The sequence below is a fragment of the Scomber japonicus genome, chromosome 3 (assembly GCF_027409825.1).
Source record: "Scomber japonicus isolate fScoJap1 chromosome 3, fScoJap1.pri, whole genome shotgun sequence".
Taxonomy (NCBI): Eukaryota; Metazoa; Chordata; class Actinopteri; order Scombriformes; family Scombridae; genus Scomber; species Scomber japonicus.
The window spans coordinates 11,940,001-11,965,621 of record NC_070580.1 but is presented as its reverse complement, the minus strand read 5'-3'; the positions used below and the strand labels follow the sequence as shown (position 1 = coordinate 11,965,621).

General features: G+C 40.7%; 4 protein-coding genes across 7 annotated transcripts; 1 reads left to right on the top strand and 3 right to left on the bottom strand.

Annotated features, from left to right (window-relative positions):
- Window positions 1-3,142: 3,142 nt before the first annotated feature.
- On the top strand, window positions 3,143-7,637 carry gata1a (GATA binding protein 1a). Its single transcript, XM_053316040.1, has 6 exons — window positions 3,143-3,208; window positions 5,449-5,671; window positions 5,792-6,295; window positions 6,791-6,936; window positions 7,081-7,206; window positions 7,325-7,637. The coding sequence occupies exons 2-6, from the start codon at window positions 5,458-5,460 to the stop codon at window positions 7,610-7,612; spliced, it is 1,278 nt and encodes a 425-aa protein (XP_053172015.1). The 5' UTR covers window positions 3,143-3,208; window positions 5,449-5,457; the 3' UTR covers window positions 7,613-7,637.
- Window positions 7,638-10,774: 3,137 nt separating this feature from the next.
- LOC128355487 (bcl-2-like protein 1) lies at window positions 10,775-14,614 on the bottom strand. Of its 4 annotated transcripts, none has more exons than XM_053315747.1 (4): window positions 14,504-14,607; window positions 12,804-12,840; window positions 11,949-12,603; window positions 10,775-11,479 (listed from the first exon to the last, which is right to left on the bottom strand). In XM_053315747.1, exons 3-4 carry the CDS (start codon window positions 12,471-12,473, stop codon window positions 11,339-11,341), a joined length of 666 nt encoding a protein of 221 aa, XP_053171722.1. In that variant the 5' UTR covers window positions 12,474-12,603; window positions 12,804-12,840; window positions 14,504-14,607; the 3' UTR covers window positions 10,775-11,338. The 4 variants fall into 4 exon arrangements, with proteins under 4 accessions (XP_053171722.1, XP_053171725.1, XP_053171724.1 ...); XM_053315750.1 differs by lacking the exon at window positions 14,504-14,607 and adding an exon at window positions 14,300-14,328; XM_053315749.1 differs by lacking the exon at window positions 12,804-12,840 and having other exon boundaries at window positions 14,500-14,614.
- A 946-nt stretch (window positions 14,615-15,560) lies between these two features.
- Window positions 15,561-19,439, bottom strand: adnpa (activity-dependent neuroprotector homeobox a). The gene is made up of 4 exons (XM_053316458.1): window positions 19,072-19,439; window positions 18,458-18,570; window positions 18,203-18,295; window positions 15,561-18,111 (listed from the first exon to the last, which is right to left on the bottom strand). Exons 2-4 carry the CDS (start codon window positions 18,563-18,565, stop codon window positions 15,766-15,768), a joined length of 2,547 nt encoding a protein of 848 aa, XP_053172433.1. The 5' UTR covers window positions 18,566-18,570; window positions 19,072-19,439; the 3' UTR covers window positions 15,561-15,765.
- Window positions 19,440-20,015: 576 nt separating this feature from the next.
- Window positions 20,016-22,918, bottom strand: si:dkeyp-97e7.9 (DEP domain-containing mTOR-interacting protein). Its single transcript, XM_053315454.1, is given in 12 exon segments — window positions 20,016-20,141; window positions 20,284-20,388; window positions 21,120-21,190; window positions 21,306-21,362; window positions 21,365-21,445; window positions 21,531-21,743; window positions 21,964-22,142; window positions 22,311-22,434; window positions 22,564-22,590; window positions 22,593-22,616; window positions 22,619-22,740; window positions 22,836-22,918. Coding segments are annotated over 12 exon segments (1,212 nt in total).
- Window positions 22,919-25,621: the final 2,703 nt, after the last annotated feature.

Here is a 25,621-nt window from a genome sequence, read left to right as displayed (position 1 = left end):
AGAATAAATTGATTTTGAAAAAACAGTGCAGCTATTTTTAAAAAACAGAATTGGGATTGAATATTGTACTCAGAGTTAACATCAACAAACTGATGCAGTTTATACTGTCAGACAGTGTAGAATATGAACATTTTAACAGCCTTAAAGCTACTTAAGGAGAAATTAGAGGAAAACTTGATGTTGAGGGTTTAGAAACATAATGAGATTGACTGACAATCACAGACATGGACATAAAGTAATATAAAACAGCCCATTATTCACAAATAATAATGTTATGCGGATGATAAGATCAAATCAATTGAATTTGAAAAGTTATCGACGAGCCCCCATGTTACACAAGAAATAAAACAGGCAGCTGCACTAAAGAAAAAAACAAAAACTCTAAAAATACAAAGTTTCTTTTTAAAAAAAGAGGAAAAACACAGTTATATACATGCAGATATGCTTAGGTGCTTCTGTATACATGTCTATGTCTGCAGCCATCACAATACTGAGATTACACAAATCAGCCGTATTAAAAGCTATGATGTCTTAATGATGACTGCTGCTCAACCACTAACTTTATTAGTCACTGCAGAGATGTACACTCATAACACACTGCTGGCAGACAGAACATCATGTGCGGATCAGAGTCATGTGCCAAGAAAAGCACACACATATTAGTTATTATTTGTGTGTGTGTGTGTGTGTGCATGTTTGTGTGTGTGTGAGAGAGAGAGAGAAAGAGAGAGAGAGAGAGTTCTCCTGGGTATACCACTGTCGCTGCAGGCCCTGTGTGGCAGAGATAAGACCACCGCCTACACAGAAGCCTGCTTCTTGGGAATTAGAAAGCTGTCCCCAAAGTCCACGGGTGACACACAACACCATCCATCTCCCAGTAACAACCTCCCAACTGTCCAACGAGACGTTCCATTGTCAGCTCAAACTGTTTCTGTTGAGATACTGTCAAAAGAACAGGCGTGTTGTGCATGTGTGTGTGTGTGTCTTTGCGTGTCGGTTGTATGGTACCCTTTTCCAGCGGACATACACGACCACGGACATGCTGCAACGTCCTGTAGGTCTGTGTGTATGTCTGTGGTGCTGTATGACAGAGAGCGGGCATGTAATTCCTGGCCTCCTCCTTTCATCTTGATAATGTCTTATCAGAGCAGAGCAGCCCGCTCACACAGTGACAGCCGCCACATCCCTGCCCAGCTGTCCACACAGAACTCATCTCACAGTTTCACCCATAATGTTACTCTCATTCACACAGACTGCTGCTTCACTGTGAGAAGCGCCGCTCTTTTCAGTTCATTTAGTGTACAGTCGTCCCTCAGAGGAATGTCTCCACGCTGATAAAAGCATAAATATAAGTGTCAAAGAGATAAACCTCCTGTGGATAGATGATATGATAAATTACTATTAGAAACTATTTATCCCTCCACCTTTCCAGCATTTCTCAATGTGTGCTTACAGAGTCATGGCATGCTGGAGTCTTCCCAGCATGCACTGGACGAGAAGTGAGAAACATCCTGCACAGGTTGCCGGTGCATCACAGAGCTAACTGGAAACACATTCACATTTACTAACAATTTAGGGTTCACCTGACATTCAAACTTTGAAGCAAAGGACTTGTAACTCTGTCTGGGTCCTAGTTATGGCAAGAAAACAGCCAAAATTATGCTTAATTAATAATAAAGATAAACAGTAGTCTCCTTGCCGCCATGCAATGAATAAAAACAATCAGTTACTGTATATTTGGTCATGGGGTGATTGGCTGTGCAGCAGTGTAACACAGCACAGCAGCACAATGTATACATATGAAAATATCAATTGCATGCAAAGAAAGCAGAGCACACACATTTAGAGACCTTAAACTGTTGCCATATAAATAATGTAAAATAAAGAGGTGTCTAGGATTGTGGTTCTGAGTAGGTCAGTAGGTTTGTACGTCCTCAAGTCACCTTTTCCTCTCATATAATGAAATGCTTTGAATTCTGGCCAGTTGCTACCACTTCGCTCCAACCTGTGATCTTACCAGCTTTTACTATAATATATTCAACAGTTTGTTTCTGTTGGCAGAGGATGAGACTTTCATGCCAAGTAACTGTAGAAAGCATGAAAAGCTTTAAGGAAACGGGCGGCTCAATTATAAATGTGTGCCACAGTTACGATGACCTATATATTGATTTGCATCTGGCCTAACGGATGCAGTTTATCTGCCCTTCGCTACCTTCAGGAGATGTTTCAATTCACCTGCTCTGGGTTTTTTTTTTTAAAGGTAGAAAAAGTGCATAGAGTTGAAAATAAAAAAAAAGGCCTCAATTCTTTCCCAACTGTTTTCCTCCCCTGATTTCCCTGAAAACTGTAAGTGAACAAAGAGAGAGGAAAGTTGGGGGCTGCTTTGACTATCAAATGACTGGGACAGTGTGGGGCTTGTGCGCGGCCAGGCCGTGTCCTGACCATATCTCTCTCCATGATTGCAGCTCCTCTGGCAATTTGCATTACTGTGTTCCACTCTAAGCTTTGCTGGACCACAAAGAAATTGAGTCTTTGCATTTTATATTTGCTTTGTTCAAATGTCTGTCAAACTCTTTTCCATGTGGGCCTGGTCTTATCAGAGACTGTATGCACATTTCATCAACAGACAAAAAGCACCCATCAAGCAGCAGCTCTGTGACATACTGTGGTTTTCATTTATATGTGTATGTGTGCAAATATTAAAACTAATAAATCTACTGCACACATTTTGCACACACATGCTTTTTTTTTTTTTTTTTTTAAAACATGTGCTGCTTCCTCTGGCAATCATTCAAGATACAAACATGTTATCATTACTACACCACCATCAGACACAGCCATAAAGGAAGGACAGGGGAAGATTTAAAGCTGACACCTTCATCTTTTGCCTCAGATGAGACCTTCATAAGGCCAACATTCAAACTTTTTTTTTAAATTGGTAGATGAATTAGACGCATTTTTAAAATGCAGAGCTGTAAATATGCTGCATCTGCCCTTGTACAAGTTTGGATCAAAGAGGTGTGTCTTTCAAAAAAAAAAAGAAAAAAGTTGTCCCCAACCCCTCCCACAGACTGTCTCCTAGCCCAAAACTTCACTGGTGGTGTGAGAAGTTCTTCTAGCCATCAGTCCATACTGACGTAGACTCCTTCCACCTGGCTACACTAATCTAACCCCCGAGTCCTAAACTCACCTCACTCAGACCACTCAGGTAGGTGACCCCTCGTTTCTTTGTTTCCTGTCGCTCTTAATCTTCAGTGGACACCAGTGGTTCATAGATCTGATAGAGAATAGCTGGGTTACAAATACATATTTTGTGCATTTGAAACTTGGATTGATGAAGGTTTAATATCACTTCAAGTATTTTATTGTTTGATTGACTGTGACTTGTGGAGATACAAGAGGTGAGGACTTAAGATATGCTTTGGCAGGACAGAGATTCTGTTTTCCTCTCAATAAAATGACAGTCTCTCTTAAACTGTAGCATTTTATTTATTTATATAATTTAATTTCTTTATTTAACTTTCCTTATTTAGATTTTCATTTTCTCTAACATATCTCCTTGCATGTATTTAACTGTAATCTTTTACATAACTTAGTTGAATCAATTTATATCAGGTTACTTTAATATTGTATCTATGTAAGAATAGTATTAATTCTAATAAGTGTGCTACTCATTAAACCTTCAATAAGAACAAGCATTAGGCCCCAGGTTCATTAATCATTTCTGTGTAAAGCTGATATCTGAGGAAAATTCATTCTAAATTATGAATCTATCTAAATGTGATTATTTCAGTCTGTTTTTACTGTTTACTTTTTTCTCAGTGCAATCTCATTTGATGCTCTCCCACTAAAAAGCTGTCTCACTCCACTGAGCTTTCTTACTTTAGCCACATTTCTAGTCTAACAGATTTCTATTAATCAGATGAGATGATGGTTGTGTTGTATCAGTGGGGCTGGATATATTTAGCATTATAATAATGCAGTCTATCAGATTTTCTCAGACTTTATCAGGCACTATCAGCCTCTTCTCTTTCCTCTTTTCTTTCCTCTAAAGATATGAAGCCAATGTGTCCGTTACTGTAGTTCACACCATGTCATTTTGTTTGTTTCACTGTCAGTTTCTTTTTTTGAGGAGTCTCCAGTGTGCCCTTTATGCTCTAGAATTTCACAAATTCACAATTTAAACACACCTCATACATTAAGAAGACTGGTGTGAGTATATTACATAATTAAAGCAGTGTAACGGAGGTTCCTGTTCACACTATGCCCCCCCCCCAAAAAAAAAAAAAAACCCACAACAACTTACAGTTGTTCTTTTTTAGTTGGGGTGCTGTGCTATTTGTCCACCCTGCAGGGCGTCCCTGAGGACATATCTTTTTTGCATTCTTTCAACTGGCACACCTATTGTTGAAAGGTCACTAGTAACCGTTTGGTCACTGGCTGCGTCCCCACATTTATAGACCCATTTATTTTTAGTTTTTACTTTCAGCCACAGTCAAATGAGGATCCTAGAAAAGGAAGTTTGAAGAAGCCGACTGTCGAGAGATCTTGTCCCTGATAACTTCAAGTTATAGCGGTTGTTGTCAGGGGTACACTTTATTTTAGATTTTTTTTGTTTTTTTCCATTTGATCCGCTTTGCTGCTATAACACGGCAAATTCCTCCCCTACAGAATTAATAATGAATTATCTTATCTTAACCATTAGTCAAGCAACTGCTTGCCTCCCCAACTAAAGAGGCCCTAAACACCCACATATTTAGTATGATGTTTAGATATGAAAAATGTTGAATTATGTTCCTTTTCTAACTCATAACACCCTGAAAATACTTACAACAATTGTATACTTCCACTTGAGAGGAAACATTGTACCACTACATTTATCAGACAGATAAATGTTACTGTAATATTGCAGGTTGAGATATGATGCTACATCTAGTATTTTATAAAATAATTAGAATTAAAAGCTCCACCCTGAACAGATGTTAAGATCATTTATGTACACTGTGCTGATAATAACTCTCTCTCAGTCTTCACTTCAAGTAAACATTCAAATGCAGGGCTTTTTTTACAGTGCTTTTACTGTGTGGTATTAATAGTTTTATTATTGATAGTTAATAATGAATAGTTTTACCTTACTGCCAATCCAAGCATTCCCAATCACAGAAAAGGTGAAAATAAAGCAAGACATCGTTTTTCCTGGTGTCCTGAAATCACTAAATCCACTCTTAGTTTTTGTGAGGTGAAGAGTGTGGTGATAAAATATCTGCCTCACTCAAAGTTCAAAGTTCAAAATCAGACAGCAGAGATGCTGGAGGCATTAAATTCCTGCGTACCTTTATATAATCTGACTAAAGTTTTTTTTTTAAATCAACCTGATGTTTCATTTAACACACATCCAAAAAACACCTATTTATTCACATTCCTGCACGTCTGGTTGTCCTGCCACAGGTTATCAGCATGGAGGATTCCTCAGAACAGTCCCACTGGGTGTCTCCATCTCTGCTCAGCTCAGATCATTTGGGCGCTTTCTCCTCTGAGCCAGGCCTGCTGCCTCCAGGAGAAGAGGGTGAGGCCTTCTTCTCTGGCCAAGACAGCGACTACACCAGCCTGCCCTCCTTCTTCTCCACTCCGAGTCACAGCCGAGCGCCGTCCACCTACAGACACAGCTCGGGTCAGTGCTCCCACCCACTCCCACTCCCACTCCATCACACCCACCTACTCAATCATGATGCTTTCAAAATGTTAATGAGAGCTGTAGATGACTTTGCTTCTTCTGTCCCTCGGTCCACAGTACGACAGGTGTTCACCTCACCAAGTCTCATCAGCAACCTCCAGCTGCTGGACACGCCGGGCAGCCACTCCCTGGGCTCACCCTATAACCCTCCACCCTCCACCTGGAGCAGCAGCCCTCTCACCAAGACCCCGCTGCACTCACACACTCCAACCTCCCTGTACACCCCCAGCATCACCTCCTCCTTCACCACCTCCAGAGATGGATACTCCTCTCCCGGTAGAGATGGCAGGGAGAGCCCCCGGCTTCAAGAGGCCCTCAAGGCCGAGCGCATGAGCCCGCTGGGGGGGTTAGGGGCCAGCAGCAGTTTTCTGAACCTGACCCCTGCGGCTGGGAGTATGTACACGTCGTCATCCCACTCCCACCCGCACATGCTGAGCCCTTATAGCTCGTACATGAGTGGGCCTCAGGATTACAGCTCTGCCCTCTACTCCAGCCCTGGAGCTTGGATAAGCCCCTCATACTCCCCTAAAATGCGCAACAAGATGAGGATATCCACTCCAGGTGAGAGCACACCAAGACATGTTATATTCTGTGTCTGTATGTTGTCATGTCCATAATTTACATAACAGGAAAGATGGGTAAACAATTTAAACAAATAATATTTGAGATGGAAGGTTGATTTCTAGAAAAAAACCACAAGTTTCATTAAGTGGCTGATCTGGAGCTTTAAATTGTATTACATGATCTTCAAGATAACTAGACTGAGTTTCACAGTCATAGAAATGACATGGCAAGTGGGAAACTCCATCTACTAAGGGGGGCTCATGTGAAACAATCAAATCTCTAGAGAATATCTTTGTTCCATAATGAGATATTAACTCTCCTGTGTTTACTGGATCCTCAGTAACAGTAACTGTAAGACGTTTGTTCAGAATCTCTTTCCAAATATTGTCTGAAGACTTACTGGAAGTAGTTTTTTCTAAAAAGTGTGTGTGGCGTTTTGTCCCTTATACTAAAACATGAAGTAAGAATGGTTTACTTTTGCTTTTTGAACAGAGGCCAGAGAGTGTGTGAACTGTGGGGCCACAGCTACCCCTCTGTGGCGCCGGGATGGTACAGGCCACTACCTGTGCAACGCGTGCGGACTGTACCACAAGATGAATGGCCAAAACAGACCTTTGATCCGGCCCAAGAAGAGACTGGTATGACACACTGATGTGGTACTTCTTTTGGTGTCTAAATGAAAGAAAATATTTTCCTTCTTTCTTTTTTAAATAAGTAATTAAACAACAGTTCATTTCATTGTATGGAAAAGAAACCCTGATGATTTCTTGTCTGTGTTTCAGATTGTCAGCAAGCGGGCAGGCACACTGTGTGCAAACTGTCACACAAGCACAACAACACTGTGGAGACGCAATGCCAATGGAGAACCTGTGTGTAACGCCTGTGGACTCTACTTTAAACTGCATAATGTGAGTCCACTAGCTATGTTAATGAAAGCATCCCTAAACTGCAGCGTGGCTCCATGTCTTACATCTGGACCATTTTGAAGTAAAACATTCAAACATCCACATTTCTCTCTCCTCACAGGTCAACCGGCCCCTCACCATGAAGAAGGACGGCATTCAAACTCGCAACAGAAAAGTGTCCAACAAGAACAAGAAGAGCAAGAAGGCCGCCATGTTGGAGTCATACTCGGAGGTGAACCAGCCACCCTCTATGGACGACAACTGTGGGCCCTTTTCCCTTGGCCACGGGACTCTGCTGACCTACAGCCACACACCGCACCTCATCCAAACACCGTCGCCACTGCACGCCTCCGCCAACTTACCCTACACACACCACCTCAACACTGGTATGGTGCCCACACTGGTGTAAAGAAAAAGAAAAAAAAACAGACAACCTTTACTGCAGGGGGGACAAAGTTCTTACCAAGCAATGCTTTATATATATTCAGGAATCAGTACGCTTGCTTGCTTGCCAGTTATTTGTGTGGATTTGTACATATGTGTTTCTGCACTGGATTTCATGTGAATTAAGTTTTCTGTTTATTTTCACTGTATTTTAAGGGGGAAACCCCAATATTGTAGATATTTTGATCCAGAGTTTGATTTAAGTCAGATGAAACCACTCTACTCAGGTTGCCACATATGTAAACACACTGATTGGGAATTGTCTCAGCTGTAAATACAAACAGAGATACCTGATTCGACTGCCATATCTGTGTCCTAGCCCCTTTAATATTATTCATAATGTGAAATTATATTTTGGTTTTGTGTTGGTTTGTTTTGTATTTCCAGAATTGATATTTAACATTGAATTGAAGTTCTACAGAGAAAATAATAAAAGGTTTGACTCATACTGGTTGGAGTTGTGAAGGCTGTTGTCTTTGATATCATTTGAATTTTTAGTTCATCCGTTCATTTTTTTGGTCTGACCACTGCAAAGCCTCATCTGTGGTGTTATTGTACTCCCCTGCACAGGTATAATAGTCTCTTTGTGCAGGCAGCGCTCCACTTTGACAGTGTAATTGTACATAGCGGGTTATGCAAATTCACCATTCCGCAGAAGTGACAAACATTCAACTAAAGTGCCACACTTTTATGTGCAACTGCTTTTATGTCTGAAGCGGCTGCCAGTTAATGAGCGACTGTTAAAACGTACATGCACACAAGGTCATGTTTGTATTTATTGTACTCAGAACTATTTGTATGCTCACAAGGAGGGGATTTTTTTTCATGCATAAAATTTCCGCTCTCATGTCATGCTTGAACGCAAATGTGAGAAGAACTTGCTTCGTAATGATAAGTCATGACGTGTTTCTTCACATCACAGCACAGTTTAATTTGTTCCCCAAAAGGCCAAAGACAAAAACCTAAAAAGCTGAAGAGTCAAAGAGTGTTTCATGGTATAGTGTAAAAAACAGTTCTCATTTTAAGTTTTCAGTCATGTTGGGTTACTGTGATTGTTTCTATTCAGGTTCTCCCACTCTATGAACCAGAGATAACTTTTCATGTTGATCAAACACATCTTTGTAACATTACAAGATTAGATTATTTACGTAAAGTTCTTTTACAGAGTTTTGCATCAACTGCAAAACTGCCTCTAAGTGCCATTTCATTAGCGGGAGTACTTTATCTAAAGTGCCACATCGTACACACAGTACGGTAGTGTGTGTGTGTGTGTTTTATGGGCTGGGGTTGCTCACTCAGGACTGGGGGATGACTGATAAGTTATCACTGAGGCCACAGACCCTAAACCATCCACCTGCTTCTGGCATCGCCACTCTCACACCCCCTGTCAGTTAGTCTACGAGGGGCACCGTACACTGAAGAACTTTTAACATAGACATTAACATAACATTTAAAGGAGTTATGACTATATATACAGCTGTTTTATTAGTATCATATTGTAAGGAGCAGATCAATACTCCTCTACATTCACTCCACCTGTTTGCTCATAATCGTTCAGTTTCTGTATCAGCATTTGGGTCACGTTTGGGTCATATCAACCCAGTCTGATTTCATAATCTGTGGGCACACTTAAAACACTTCACTTGAGACATGACTATAAATGAACACACACACACAAACACACACAAACACACACATACACACACACACACGTCGCTCAGCTTGTTTTCATAGGTTTGTGCATGCTTGAGTGCAGACTTGAGGGAGAAATAAGACTTTCATTTATGCATTTGGTTTCGGCCTACTGAGCAGAGCCCAATGAACATCTGGGCATGCCGCCCACACAAGACACCGCATGACACCCACACTCACACCTCTGAGAGTACTGGTGATGAACTTTGAGATAGAAATGTTGATTTTATTTTTATTTTTTTTTTGACACCTGAAAAAAAAGTTGATTTTGAGTTGAATTTCTTCACTTTCATTAGCAGTCAACCAATGTTAATTCTCCAAGGAGCATGATGATGGGAATTTAATGCAAGGATGCTCTTTGAAGTCTCAGAATGAGATTTTTTGGGGTTTTCTATCATTATCCATTTCCCCCATCTATTCAACATTTACTCTAAATCACGCTTAAGCAGAGAAATGTTTGAAATCGAAATGTTTCCCCCCTCAGGTGTTATCAGAACCTTCACCGAAACAAGTAATTGAGCGCAAAAAAGACAAAAAATATTTAAAAAAAAAAATTTGGCAAGCATGTCCATAATTTATACTCTTTTTCCTTAACTGTCTCTATCTGGTGTTTATCTGCTGCTGCCGCCAGCTATGCTCTGGGGAAATGGCAACAAATGACAGGGATAGATTAGCAACCACAGGCCTGCTCCAGTTCACACTCAGGGCCATCCGTTAGTGCCCTTCACTCTCTTTCCTACTCAATTGTTTGTCTCTTTTTCCCATTCAGACTGTCATAGGATATCATTGGTTGTAGAAGAAGCTTTTCTAATGTGGACGCAAGTGATCTGATAATGTGTTTTATCTTTTGTAAGTCTGGGTGATAAAATAAGATTCAATCGGAGCATACATGTGTTTCCAGGGTGTGTCACTTTTAACAACAGATTATTTAAAGGTTACAAATAATCATTATTCATTTAACTACCATGACTCTGTGTGTAATTTCATGCTCCTTTTGAAACACGTGGTACACAAGCACCCCCTCATGGATAAAACTATGTACTGCAACTCAACATTTTCCCCAACTGACAAGTGTGCACAGGATGTAAAAGACTGAACGCTGCAGTTTAGAGATAACACTCATTCATGTGTGTGTAGCTCACATTGTCATGTACACTGTTGATGCACATTATGATGGTATTGAACTGATGTACAAGATAGTATGCATTGTTAAAACAATCTATATATGGCATTATATCTCCCAAATATCATCATCTGCTCCTGTAAAAACTTCCTGTTGTAGATCTAATACCTATGTATCTGATGAAGAGAAGAATTTGGGTTTGAAATGGTCTTTTCTTTCATGAAATAAATATGTAATATGAGTCCTTTGGGAGATACAGTGTGTATAATGCAATTTATGAGACAAACAAAACAAAAGACAAAAGAATAACATAAATATATTTATTTTTTTGAAGCATGCTTAAAACTCCAATACAGCCAACAAAAAAGGAGCTGAGCATTACACAGTGAAAAGGAAATATAACTTATACTCTCGGTCAGCTGTAAGTTGGTATTTTAAGTGATAAAAATTGGTCCTTGGATAACACATCCAAAAGAAAAAAAAAAAAAAAAAGCAGTCTCATCAAACCAGCTGAATCTGTGTCACTGTCTCTTAGCTTATCAGGTTCGTTAAAGCACTTCCAGTCTTCAGTGACACTCTTTAAAAAAAAAACTGAAAATCTGCTGTGTGTTAAAAAAAACAAAAACAATTAAAAAGACACAGGACAAAGCGGGGTGAGGAGTATATCAGCTCACACCAAGCTACATATGATGGACACTCCTACTGCTTTACTCCTGCTTCAACCAAATCCACATTCTGTCAGTGCACAAGCAGACTGGGCTTTTTGTAAACATTAACTATTAAGTTTAGTTTGTTGGGGGTTTTATTTATTTTTTTTTAATGTTGGCGTAGCATTACACGAGGGCTTTGTGCAGCGGTGGGTAGGATGCGACACCTTCACTGTTTCTTAGCAATGAGCACGCCGACCAGCACTCCCATTAGCAGCGCCGCTCCAGCCAGCAGACACCTCCTCAGAGAATCCCGAGATGTTGTTCCCGCTACGGCTGCCTCACGCCCGAAAAGCTCAACGAAGCAGTCCTGGAGTAGAAATTTAAGATTCAGACAAAAAGAGGGAGAGGAGTTTTGTTACTAGATCTCTACATCCTGCAGTATTTTGGATCATCAGTTACATTTTTGATTCATTCAATATGTAGAATATACAATAAAAGAGACAAATGTACAGCAAGATAACTTTCATCAGACTCACAACCATTCTGCTTGATAAACAGCTTTAATTGTTAATATATAATCCTAATCTGGTTTAAAGTAATATTCTGCTAATGTTATCCTTGTTTTTGTCAGTATCCTGGGTGCTCACTGGAATCCACCATAACTGCTTTAAATCTAATCTCCTCCATGATGAAGCAGACTATAAACTTTTCAGGGCCAACTTTCAACCCTGCAGGTGATATATATCTGACACTAAAAGGTTACTTTTTCTGAGGAGTATTTCTTTTGTTTTCCATAAATGAACGAGCATCTTGAGTTCATCCCTCTGCCTACTCACCCAGCCTCCTTGGCTCTGGATCCACGGGTTGATGTGCTCATCCAGGTAAATAGTCATCCAGTCAACGATGCGGGAAACCAAGTCACTCATATTCCTCTCGACGCATTTCACACAAATAGCACCGCCAAAAGTGAAGAGGCCCACTACACGTCCCCAATTGACTCCGTCCTTGAACACTTCGTCCATCACGCTCTTAAAGCTGTGGTAGGCTGTTTCAGGAGTGATGTCAATCTGTGAGGAGAGGTCACTAAACGCTTCTGTGAAGAGCAGTTCAAACTTGTCGGCCGAGTCCCGAAGCGCTGCCTTCACAGCCTCTATGTCGCCATGAGGGGATGATGATGTCCCCAGCTGCCTGCTGCCATTCCTGCTGGTGAGCAGGGAGCCATTACTAGCAGCTGTGGTGGCCTTGTCTTTCTCGGTCCTTCCACTGGCATCCTCGGGCCTCAGCAGAGAGGTTGGGTAGTCCTTCTGAGACAACTTGTGGCCTATGAAGAACTCCACCAGCTCTCTGTTACTGTACGGCATTATTTCCAAACTGTGGACCTCCAACACACAGCCAGTCTAATCGGACCCCACTGTGTCTGCTGCCATCCTCACAGCCTGCAGCTGTCACATCAGAGCTTCTTCACCTTATGTTGAAGCTAGCAACAGCAGCCTGGAAGCAAACATGGATGAGAAAAATGCACATGAAGCAAACATTGTGCAAGAGAAAACATTTAGCAGGTAATGCTGTATTTGAGCATCTTCTGGTTAGATTTTATTTCCAGTTCATTACAGTGTGAGAATCAACTATGTCTGCAAAGCTTTGATACATTTTTCTCTCACTCTACTGACAACTTCTGAAAAGTTATTCACCTAAAAGATGTTTTCTTGAAAGTGTTTTCATATTGACCTGGAACAGAACGTCATTTTAACAGTGTTACTTGTGTAAAAAACAGCAATATTCTTATTTAACAATTGTATTTATTAAAACATGTACATAAGCAATTACCATATAATACACTTTCTATCAGCAGGCTATTGACACTTGTGTGGTAAATCACAGCGGATGTCAAATCTATGACTTTAACAGCATATTGATTTAAGTGTCTGAACTGCATTACTCTGTCATAAATAGAAACCAATGGACCCCTACATAGGTAAGAAAATTGTATCCAAACTTGTGTGGAATAAATTTGAAAATAGTAAACAAAACAAAAAAGGTGTAACCCTAACCCTCTCATAAGACAAAAAGCCAGTGTGTTAGTCTATATCAATACCTCTCCAACTTACTCAACCATGTCTGAGGCCCAAAAACATCAGTTCATTTCAAATATCAAATTAGAAATATATATATGGACTGGGAAATATATTGACGTCACATTGATATCATAATAAAAGTCTAAGTATCATCTTAGATTTTGGATATTGTAATAAGTTATATGGCATAAACGCTGGTGTATTGCAGCAAAATTAAGACTCTTCTAGCTGCTCTATTGTTTACTTTTACTCACTTAGTCATTATGTCCACATTACTAATGATTATTTATCAAACTTCTCATTGTGTAAATATTCTGTGAAATCACTGATAGTCATTGTTGGGTTATTGATATCGAGTCACTGGGTCAAAAATATTGGGGTATTTGATTTTATCCATGTCACCCAGCTCTAAAATATACATACATGTCATTAATAATAATAATAATAAAGATTTTAAAAAACAACTGGGAACTTTGAATTTGATGAGCACAACTTTCACTTGGGAATAACTCAAAATAAACTACAAGGTCCATGTTTTTTATCACAATGTCATGATGAGAGCAACAATGTGGCTCAATAATGTTTTTTATATCGTTTTTGGATATCTGAGCTGTTTGTGGCACAGCTGTAACAGGCTATGGCTACACTGGCAATACTTGACAGTGAGGTCATCTCAGTGTTGTTTTGGTCTTTTCGTGACATGTGATTTGTTAGGAGTCGGAAAATATAAAATATAACCTGAATTAATCTACAAATAGCAAAAATACATTAAGTTAAAAAAAACAACAGAAACACTGGTATGGGCCTTTAAATGAGATATTAGTTCAAACTTTGAACAAACAAAAAAAAGCTCTTAAAGAAAGTTATTTACGTTAAATCATTCTCAGTCCAGCAGCAGTCACACATACACTGTCAGATAAATAAAGAGTTGGTGTTTATAGCTGCTCCGCTCAGTGTAAACAGCTCACTAAGTATTTCTCCGTTAACGTCACTTTTATCGGTGGATGTTGTTTGGGTTGGTCACCGTCAGCAGCAAGTTAACCGTGAGCTAACTAACATCAGATAAACAGCAGCCAGGAAGCTTAACATTACTAAATAACTACGATTTTTACCGAGCCAGATGTGTGCGTGTAGATGGCAGCCTGATCACAGCTGGATCTACATTACAGTTCTGGCTACGAGTCAACTATAACGTGATATGCCTCCAGTTTTAGCTACATGCGCTAACTAGCGGTTTATAAATACGCCTAAAAAACGAGCACAAACTACATCCGTGGGAGTGATATGAGGTAACCACTGTTGACAGTCATACTTACAAGTGCTTAAATGTTGTTTTCCCTTTGGAGGGTGCAGCTATGGAGTAACTAAAGGCTGTAGTTGTGAATACACATACAATACGGACATTTTTGCAGCTACAGACTCTGGGGCCTGGACTGTAAATGCACGCTGTCGATTGGCCAATTGTGTGACTGTACCAGCCGGAAGTCCCGTCTCTGCCTGCTCCTACACCAATCAGCGGCTGAGAGGGACCGGAAATGTGGCGCCACGGAATGATAACAAAATACCTGGAAAAAAGCATGTAGTTTTATTATAACTGAAACAGTACTCACTGTATACTCAGAAAATAGTATATTATATCTCTTCTATTGTTTATATATTGTTATACTTGAGCTGGATGTGTATATAATAGTATTTTACCTGCCTCACTACATCTTAATTAAAGCAAAAACATATTTTTCTTAATTTTAATTAATTTAGCTTGAATTTAAACAGATTTTAATAGACTCCCATAGCCTGGCATTTCATTATTTTTAATGTTATATATTGTATACATACTTATTGTAAGTGAAGTGACTTAGTAGTTAATGGTAAAGATAAAGAGTAAACTAACCTCTAGCTGATTATAAATTCCACTTCACAAAACTATGTCTGCAAAGCTTTGATACATTCTCACATTCTCTCACTCTACTGACAACTTCTGAAAAGTTATTCACCTAAAAGATGTTTTCTTGAAAGTGTTTTCATATTGACCTGGAACAGAACATCATTTTAACAGTGTTACTTGTGTAGAGGTGAAAAAACAGCAATATTCTTATTAAACAATTGTATTTATTAAAACGTGTACATAAGCAATTACCATATAATACACTTTCTAAATGTGAAATGACAATATGATACAGTTCATTGTCTTAGTTGAGACAAAAAAAAAAAAAAAACAACTATGGAAGTCAGAAGGTTGACATATTTGCTTCATAAATCCTGTGAGTTAACCAGTGAATAACAGATTCATGGGGAAACTAACAAAGAACAATGGATAAAGTATATACAATGTCACGTACATATGCCATACACTTGTGTACTATAGTGTAACTGTTTTGTCTCCTTTCAAACACTGATAATGAGATCAACAACTGGAATTGAAATATTTTGTGACCATGCCATTAGTCTAAAAGTTTGTGACTTGAAACTGTTTCTTTCCCTCTGAGGCTATTTCATATGCAAATAATCTGGGTCTTCCGTATTCTCCCAAAAAAACTCAACTGTTACTCAACGAAGGCACACTGCTAAGCAGGGACACTTAACAGAAAGTCATCAAAGCATTTGTTTTCTCATCCGGCAAAGAAGTCTCCTTTTCTCTTGAGGGATCATCTGTGTTCACCGGTTCTGTCTTTTCTGTCAGGTCTGCTGGCTCTTGAGATTTTACATTCTCATGCTGGTTGTTGTCAACATTTTCATTCTCAGTAGGTCTATCCACCATTTCTGGTTCACTGTCTGAGTCAATGGATATGGTCTCAGTGCATGTACTGAGCTTTAAGGTACAGTTTAGTGTCTCACATTGCTTGTTTTGGTCTGTGTTTGGAGTACCAGACTTGAGGACGCCAGGTCTCCCCACTGAAGTAACACCAGACTTGCCCTCTGTAAAGATCAAGTCGTGTTTAACTTTCTTGAGAGCATGCATGTCAAAGCCGAGCAGCACGCGCACCTTTGCAGTCTCACAATGTCTCTCGCATGTCCTTCGTTTGGTTGCAAAGTGGCTCGAGATGTCAGATTTCCACAGCCACAGATTGGCAGACAGCTTCTCCTCTTCCTGAGGTGAGAGGTATGGTCGCCGGTTGAAGTAGGCCGTCAGGAAATTTTTCCTGGCTTCATACGTCTTGTGCTCATAGCTTCTTGGATCCAGAGCGAGGCCTTCAGAGTCAGCCTTGTTTCCAATGGTGGTAGAGGAAATCTTTGAGTCCTTGGTCAGTTTTAACTTCTTGGGGTTGGACATGGTCTGTGTTGGCAGCTGCCGCTTGAGGAATCCAGCCCCAGATGAGTTGAGAGTGAGAGCGGACTTGAAGCCTTGGCTTACCTGGTTCCTGCCTACAGCCCTGCACTGCACAAGATGCAGTGTAATTGTGGAAGCTACCATGTTACTTGTGTACACTCCCAGGCAATGAATGCACTTGTATGTCAACTTTTTTTCAACGGGATGCATTGTTTGGAGCACTTGGTGTCGCTCCCTCAGATGTAGGGCCAAAGCGTCGGAGATGGGACCTTTGAGGATGGTGAAACACAGTGGACACAGAGTTTTCCCAACTTCACTATTGGAAGGCAGTGAAGAGAAACTTCTTGCGAGTGGTTCGATCTTCTTCTCTATCATTTTGGGAGCCGTTAACTTGACCAGAGGTACGACACTATTCTGAGCTGATGCGGGTTGATCTTTTCCATTGATAGATTCCTTCATGTTGAAGGTGAGAACAACAAGCTGTATGTTACTGGACTTCTCTTGTTTGATGGTGAGATCAAAGGTTAGAGGTGATGCACCAGGAGGTCCAACAAAGTCATCAGGGTGAGTCTGGTTCACATGCTCAATGATTTTCTCAACACTGTGAAAATTAGTGTGGCACTGTGGACAGGTGAGCCCATGGATTAACATGTGGTTAAGCAGTGTGTCACTGGGCAGATACCGGTTGCAAAGCAAACACTTGCTGGTGAAGTTGTGGATTTTCATGATATACTTGGCCAGTGCCCAAACTTTCTTTGCCTTGTGCGCGCTCTCAAAATGAGCACTATAGAGATTTTCAGGAAAAAGCTCATTGCAAACTGTACATATCTTCCACTTCTGTGTCTGGGCTGTGTTTACCCCAGCAGCATTATTTTCAACCACAGTGCTGTTGCTGCCAGCAACTTTGACACGCACCTGACTGGCTGCGATGGAGGACTGACTTTTAACAATAGGGGGTGCTGGCTTTAAATAGCCAATTACTGGTTGTGCTATAGACTCAGCTGTAAGTGTGTGGCTCCTGTTAATCATCATAGGGGCCTTTGGAGAAGCGGCTGGTAAGGTTTGAGGCCTGGAAACAATAATATTAGCATGTCCAATCATGGTGGTGACTTGAGCACCAATGCGCTCGTGGTACTCAATTACATGCTGCACTAATGCCTCATAGCTACGAGTGGAAAACTGGCAGCGTTTACAGAGGATGTTGTTGCCATTGACAGAATTAGCACCATTTTTGACAGATGATTCGGAAACCATACCAAGATATGGTGAGACAATATGCTGAAAATGTTCCCTGTAGATGTGCCTTCTTACAACATTGTAGAGTGTGTCCCGGAACGTGCATTTTTTGCAATAGTACATCGCTCTCTCCACGCCATCCCCCTGTCTGGCTCTATCAAGAAACATTTTGTCCTTCTTTTGCAGCGCAAGGCCCTGTGAGCTCCCATAATTCTGCCGAGTTGAACTTGGTAAGTGGAATATTTTTACATGCGTCTCCAAAGTTCTCTTGCTTGCAGTGAACGTGCAGTACGGACAGTTGAGCAGAATTTTGTTCTCAAAGATTTTTCTGTGTACAGTGCGGAAGTGATTCTTGTAGCCTGAGTAGTATTTGGAAGAAAAATGGCATTCTGTGCAGCAAAATGGCTTTGATCGGTATTCCTAAAAGACATCAGGGAAAAAATGACAGCATTAAGATAAATACACTGATTTTTTGGCACATACATTTGAAAAGACACAAAAGAAGATTTACCTGTGTTTTAGAGTACGATGGATCCCATGCACAGATATCAAGGCATAATGTCCCCTTTACAAATTGATCATTAGGGCCAAACTCTTTGAATACCTGTGGACATAAAGCAGATTAAACACAAGCACTTCAACACTGTGTTTTGAAACATGACCACTAACAATAATCACCCATAAGCTCTATTATAAACATCTAATGGTTTCTCACTTCATTAAAAAAGTGTCTACAACACAACACATGCATCTAAAATACACTCACCTCTGCTGCCTCTTTACAGTACTCCAGTCCAATGTCTTCAAGTGCTTTCTTCACTTGTTTCCTGGCTCTCCTGATTCTTGTAAGGTTATTCACTGGGAGTTGATACATCTCTCCTGACAAATATATAATAAACAGTTGACTTCATTTTAAGAAAATTCACAACAAACAAATATTAGTTACCCCCGTTTTAAACGTGAACGTCATCATAAAACACCAATTTCATAAACAAGGGATACGCCCATCCAACTCTTGCATCCATTCATTAAATCACAACCTATTTACTAATGCTGGCAGATTATCTGTGTTCAGGACTCTTCAGAGGCCCGGTGCTGTTAAAGTGACCATGCTTCCAGTCAAACTAAGAAGCAGAAGTTAACTTGCTGAAACAGAGAGCCTGTGACCTTCCTTGCTCCACTATGACTAATGATTTTCAGATATCTGCGTTAATGGGATCATATTGTTAGCTGGTGTAGGCTAACCAAGTTAGCCCTATCGTTATTAGCCAACATTAGCTCTGCTTGGTCAACCTATTTAGCATCAAAGCTAACCTTTGCATACACAGTTATTCATTTCTTCATATAAACAGACAAAATCAACCCCTGAGTTTCACTCACCTTATGGTTGTTATATGTGAAGACTAGCTTCACACAGGCTGCCTTACTGCATGAAACGTCTAACAAAGGTTTAAACTGGGCTGGTCGGGGCGTACAGACTGATGCTGATGTTCCCTCTCCTCGGAGCCGGTGCTGATGCTCAGCTGCACGGCTAGTACCGAGCTAATGCCGAGCTAGCTACCGTTAGCTGTCACATCTGCTCTCCTGCTGCAGCGAGGTAGCCGGAGGCACTACAGGCGGTACAACGTCGTACACACCTCATGAACGTAGTAATACTCCCAAAATATAATGACTGACAGGCCAGCACCGCACGTGCTGCGTAATTGTGCACCGGTGGTGAAACCAGCCTGCTAACAGCTATCCATATATTCCAAAATGGCGACGACAAAAAGACGGAAGTCGTAGCAGGGAGCTGGATCATGGCGCGCTATCCCCCCACCGCACCTTACCAAGACCTGCCCTTACTCTACTCTAATTGGCTCTGACTTTGATTTTCTTGCCATGACCCAATCATCTCACTCCTCGTGCCTAAACCTAACCAATCTAAACAACTGAGGCAACGAGTACTAGCCAATCAGAGGCGGAGTAAGGCAGGTCATCGCGGAATGCGGGTGAGAAATAGATGATAATGACTGCATGGCTAAAAGTTTGTATATTCACTGCAATAAATATAGTGTTTTATTTAAAGCTAGAGCAAGCTCAAAATGTTTGGCTCTGGATAAACACCGCAGGAGCAACAGCTTAGTAGTTGACATACTCTTGCTGCAACCAAGATCAATAATTTATTTATTATTTTCATTTCCCACAAATGAGCACATGCTCTGCTATTGCTGATGTCTATAATTTGAAGGGGGAGAAAAGACAAATCATAAACATTATATTTAAACTCCAGCAGAATGCAGATATGTCAAAACAAGGGAGACTTAAAGACAGATGTTTTGATGTCATATCAGTGGCTCCATAACTTCCAGTACAACAGTACGAGGCCCTGTCATCACCAGTCTGGAGACTGTCCTGTAGTCCAGGTAGAGAACACACTGTCCATTCACCTGGTACACAAATTGCCGCACCTAAAGACAATGAAGCCAAGGAAATAGGTCTTATTTTTTGTCTCTGTGGGACAAATCCTACATGTGCTGTTTACCAACTCCTACTTTCTTCTTTGTAATGTTAAATTCTCCTTCAGTGCCATGTGTGTAACATATGTCTAACCTTAACTCCACCAGCTGCTGCAGGGCTTCCAGGGTCCACAGCCTGCACATAACAGGGAGCAGTGCCTCTGACAACAAATCCCCAGCCCAGGGCATCTCCTATCACCTGGGATCACGATGAAATACAGTAAGTTGCTCATCCACTATAAATGAAATAATATGATATGGACTTTTGCAAATAAAACTTCATGAATTCACATAAAAAATGATCTCCCCAAGAAAAAGAAACAATACATTTAGAGCTGCAACTAATGATTATTATCTCAGTTAATTATTTAGACTATGAAATGTAAAGAAAATAGCATTAATAATTTGTCAGAGGCCATAGTGATGTCTTCCAAATTGCTTCTTTTATCTGACTAAATTCTGCTATATCTGCAACATTTAATTTACTGTAACATATGAAAAGGAAAAACAACAATTCTTCAAATTTGAGAACCAATTTTGAGGCATTTTTGCTTGAATTCGAAAACGATTAGTCGATTATAAATATAGTTGCCAATTAATTTTCTGTCCATCAACTAATCAATTAATCAACATATTGTTTCAGCTCTAAATACGTAGTTCTTATTTCCAGTTTGAAGTATGAAGGGGCGTGAATATGTTAGTCATTTCTTGCCATTTCAGGACAGATGGTACGTTGATATCAGTAGACCTGTAGGCAAAAGCTCACCTTTCCATTTTAAGGGCTAGTTACATTTTGTGAATAGCATTATCCACTTTCAGGCCTTCCAGCACTATTATTTAGGTTTATATTGAATTAATGCTATAAAATCTTTGGAATGACATACATGTTAGCTCTTACATAGCCTAGGTTGAATCATTACAGTAACTCACCGTCAGCACTCTCTTGATGAAGGGTGCTCCAGGTGCCATTAACTCTTCACATGTAAAAGTTCTGTGAAGTACTGCAAGGTCATTAGAATCACTTATTTATATGCTGCCAAGGTTTAGATAAAGAAACACAATCTTGTCTCAATACAGGAAATATATATATATATATAGCAAGACATGTGTTCATACTTGCCTGATGAGGATTGCATTTCAGGACTGAGGTTGAAGACAGCTGGACAGGAGGAGGAAATCAGCAGAGTGAAGCTGAAGGGAGTTCAAGCTGCCTCGACGCCCACTGGTAACTTGTTTCAGCTCTTTATTTGATGCCACTAAATTAAATTATGTGTAAATCTATTGTCCAGTAACATGCACACTTAACAGACACAGACAAAAATGCAGAAATATGTTTCTGACCTGACTGGAAAGCATTGTTGGCTTCCTGGAGTGGGTTTTTGCGCACAACAAATGGACTATCATGGTGGTTGTCCTCCTGTGTCGATGGCGCCACACCTTCATCATTGTCTTGCTCACTTTCATGTAAAAGTTGAGAGAGGCGGCGGCGGCGGCGGAAATTGATGCAGAACTGATAGAGCAGCCCACTATCGAAGAAATCATGCTTTTTCAGCACTGTTGGTGGGGGTGAGAGAGAGAGAGAGAGAGAGAGACAAAGAGCACAAAACAACAGTGGGAAACATTTTTGAATGAATGGGATTTTTTAATTATTTGTTTTGTGAATGACTGTATTTGCTTTAGAATTTGCAAAAGTCACGACTGGCCACCCGCTGCTAGCAGCCACTGACGTGCTCATTTTATAGTGCCGTACATCAAAGGGCAAATGAGGACTCACCGTGCTGAATGATGCCATGCTCCTGCAATGCCCGGCACAGCTCCAGGCCCCCGACAGCGGCTCTCTGCTCTCCATTCTGAAGGAGCCAGTCAATCAGCTGCAGCCGGGAAAAGAGCGCTGATATGCAAACACCATGCTCCTCTCTCATCTGCAGAATAGAGTTCTTTTCCCCAATCAGACTAAAGAAACAGACACAACATTGCAGATCAGACTAAAAAGAGCATTTGAATTACCACTACAGGAGCCAAACCTAAGAATCATACTGATATGTGATCATGATTGACACTTAGAGGTCAGCTGACCCTACTCATCCAAGATCACTTCAGCACAAACACAGCCGCACTTACTTTTCATACAGTCGTTGTCCTCTCATGAAGATCTTCACCTCTGTATGAAGGGAAAATGTGCCATCATCCTTGCGGAAGCGGTACAGCAGTTTTGCATCCTTGAACAGCAGCCTCTTATCACAGACTATGAAAAGGCAGCAGACAGTTTCAAATCATGAAATGAGTGAGTAAATGAAGCTTTTATAAAAAAAAAATCTTTTCACTGCCACAAAGGGGCCTTTAATATCTCCTTGCTTCAGTGCTTCTTTCTTACCATGGTGAACGATCTCATGATCCATGAGTGTTGCATGAGGCGGACTGCTGTTGCCGGTCCGGGGCTTCCTTGTGGCTCACTAGCCAGTCTATGATCTCCTGTGCTACAAAGCAGTTAGGATATGTGCGCAGGTGGTACCGTCGTTCCTTGATCAGTTTTCCATCATGAAGCCTCAACCTTGAAGTGTAATTCAAATCAGACAAAAGCCTCACACTTTACACACATCTTACCTTCCAACTTTTCACACTCACACACCCTCTGTCTCTTCATACCTGAGTTGTTCTCCAGCAATCATGACTTCAGCCTTATGTTGTCTGGCCATGGCTTTTCTCCTAATGCTACTTGTTCTCTCCATGTTTGTTATCTGTGGACTAGAGCATAAGTGAAGCTAACTGTTAGTTATGTCCCTTTTTGTTTACAAAACAGCCACCGAAACACACAGAACTCAGTTGTCAAGTGAGAGAGATGTTGTGTAAACAGAGAGAAAGAGAGGCAAAGACATGCTGGAGAGAGGGAGAGAGAGGGAGAGAGAGAGAGAGAGAGAGAGAGAGAGAGAGAGAGAGAGAGAGAGAGAGAGAGAGAGAGAGAGAGAGAGAGAGAGAGAGAGAGAGAGAGAGAGAGAGAGAGAGAGAGAGAGAGAGAGAGTCGAGAGAGAGAGAGAGAGAGAGAGAGAGAGAGAGAGAGAGAGAGAGAGAGAGAGAGAGAGAGAGAGAGAGAGAGAGAGAGAGAGAGAGGCCGTTATTAACATATCTCATATTTACTGGTATCAGTGAATGCTGATCAATGAATGGATGCTGAATTTGCTGTGCAGGAATGCAAAAGATGTGTTTGAGTTTGTTTAGAACCTGATTGAAGCAACACACTATTAGAAATATACAAATATACAACATACAATAGAGCAAAGTGTGCTCTATGGTATGTTCTGACTGGCCCCTAAGGCCCTGAATCAAGGGCAAGATGGGCAGCAGCTTAGACTCTGAGTAATGGATGTGAAGTATCTGCAGTTATATGTTTAGCCTTCCTGTGTACAGCGCTGGCAAATATGTTGCAGAGTTGTTTTTGTGACTCGCTGATCACCTTCCTTGTAATGTTAACAATTTTGAAGCGCTTGTTTTTGCTCTTGACACTCAAGTTGCCGTAACAAGCTGTCATGTTCAATGATAAGATGCTTTCAACGAGGCTCCTGTCCGCCAATTCAAGTATGTGTCGACTAATGCAAAGCTCTTCAGCTCCCTGATTAAAAACAATAGCTGATTAGCTGTTTTAAAGTGCTCTTTGAGTTCTCATTAAAAGTTAGAGTCTGATCAATGACTGTGCACAAGTACTTCAAATATGTTGTACTTTTTCTACTTGGTTATTGAGTGTACAGGGAGGATGTTACTGGATCCACTTGGTTTTGTTTGTATTCTATATTTTGTTTTGGCCACATTCATTTCCAGTTTACTTGCCTTGGCAGCAGTCCTGCAGCACAGTGACTTGTCTGAAGAAAGCCTCCTTGTGTATGGTATATCTTTCAGGAAAGCCATTGAAGAGAAGTAGCCAGTTCTTTTTGTAACTGTAAAATATCCTCTTGAGTACAAACTGTATCTTTGTTACAATTCTTTAATAACCAAAGACCCAAAACCAAATGTGTTAGTTATTTTGATGTATGGGGAAAAAAACATCAGACAATATATGGACAGTGGAATTCGTTAAATTTCAAATATTGATATTGGCTATAAACACCCACAATCAGTTGGGCTATAATCCAGGTGCTAACCTGTGTTAATGATTAGTTCGTTGGTGCTGATTAGTCAGTTTTTATAGGATGCAGTTGTGTTGTTTTTGAGTTTGTCCAATTTAACGCAGAGTTGTGTGTTACTGCAGCACTTCATAAGCATTTAAAGACATTTTTATTTCAACATGAAATGACAGAAATCAGTATTGTTGGTTGTATCTATGGACGTTAAGCTTCCTATTAGACACATGTTGTGGCTTGTTAGCATTAGTTGAGTCACATTTTAAATGTTGTCTTATGTCAATGACAGTATATTGTCTGGTGTGTGTTTTGTTAATGAGGGACTGCTACTGAGTTTAACCTGTAAGGCAGCCACTCCTCTCAGGCTGGATAAACCTTCTGCCTCCTTCAATTGTCTGTTTCTGTATGTACGTGTCGTGGCAAAAAATGATCCAAGTTTACATCCTCTAATTAGCATACATTGAATCAACCTGCCCAGCTGGCATCATTTTTAATTTGTTTCCGAGAAATCCTTACTGAGTCACACAGTCTCCTCTGTTCCTCTTTTCCCAGCAAATAAAAGCAACTGAGATAATGACTCGCCATTCTCAGACAGCACTTTCTATTGGTTTTGGCTTGTGTCTTCTATCTTGCCAGTGAAGCTTTCACTATCTTTGTAGTAAGCGCTGCCTGAGAGGGTCACCTCAGGGCAGAACATCCCGAAACCCTTTAATATCCTGTGCAGTCGTGTTACCAAGGGGGAATGACAGGCCTGAATCAGGCAGAGGATCCTGAACATGCCAGAGGTATTTATTATGTCAGAGGTGTTGACGAGGTGTCACCAGGGAAAGAGGGGGCGCTGATTCCTGGCGGGATTCTTAGTTAAAGCCTTCCTCCAGTTCTTCATGAACACTTCTGGGTCCATCATCCAATTCAAGTGCCCACTCACTCACAGACTTTGATGAGTATTCCTGACGAGCCTGTCGGGGCCTGTTGCTGACCCACTGCCAAGTCAACAAGCATGGGGCCATTGTCCATAATTCATAGTAGTAGAAAGTGACTCCAATACAAACTAATCAAATCCAAAGAGCAACAAAAATGGGAGATGCTGACAAGAACTGATACAGAAAGTTCACCAGGGAGCACCGTCTGTGTGCATATGTTTTCTCTATGATATGATGACAGCTTACAAATGTTTCCATCAGCATTGATCCAACAATGATGAAGACTGCTCATGCACTCATGCAAGAGAGAGCTTTTAGTGGATATCGATCGTGTAGTGGGACTCCCGCAGTGTAGACTAATGGCCACAAGGTGTCAGTATTTACCTGTTTGCTTCGT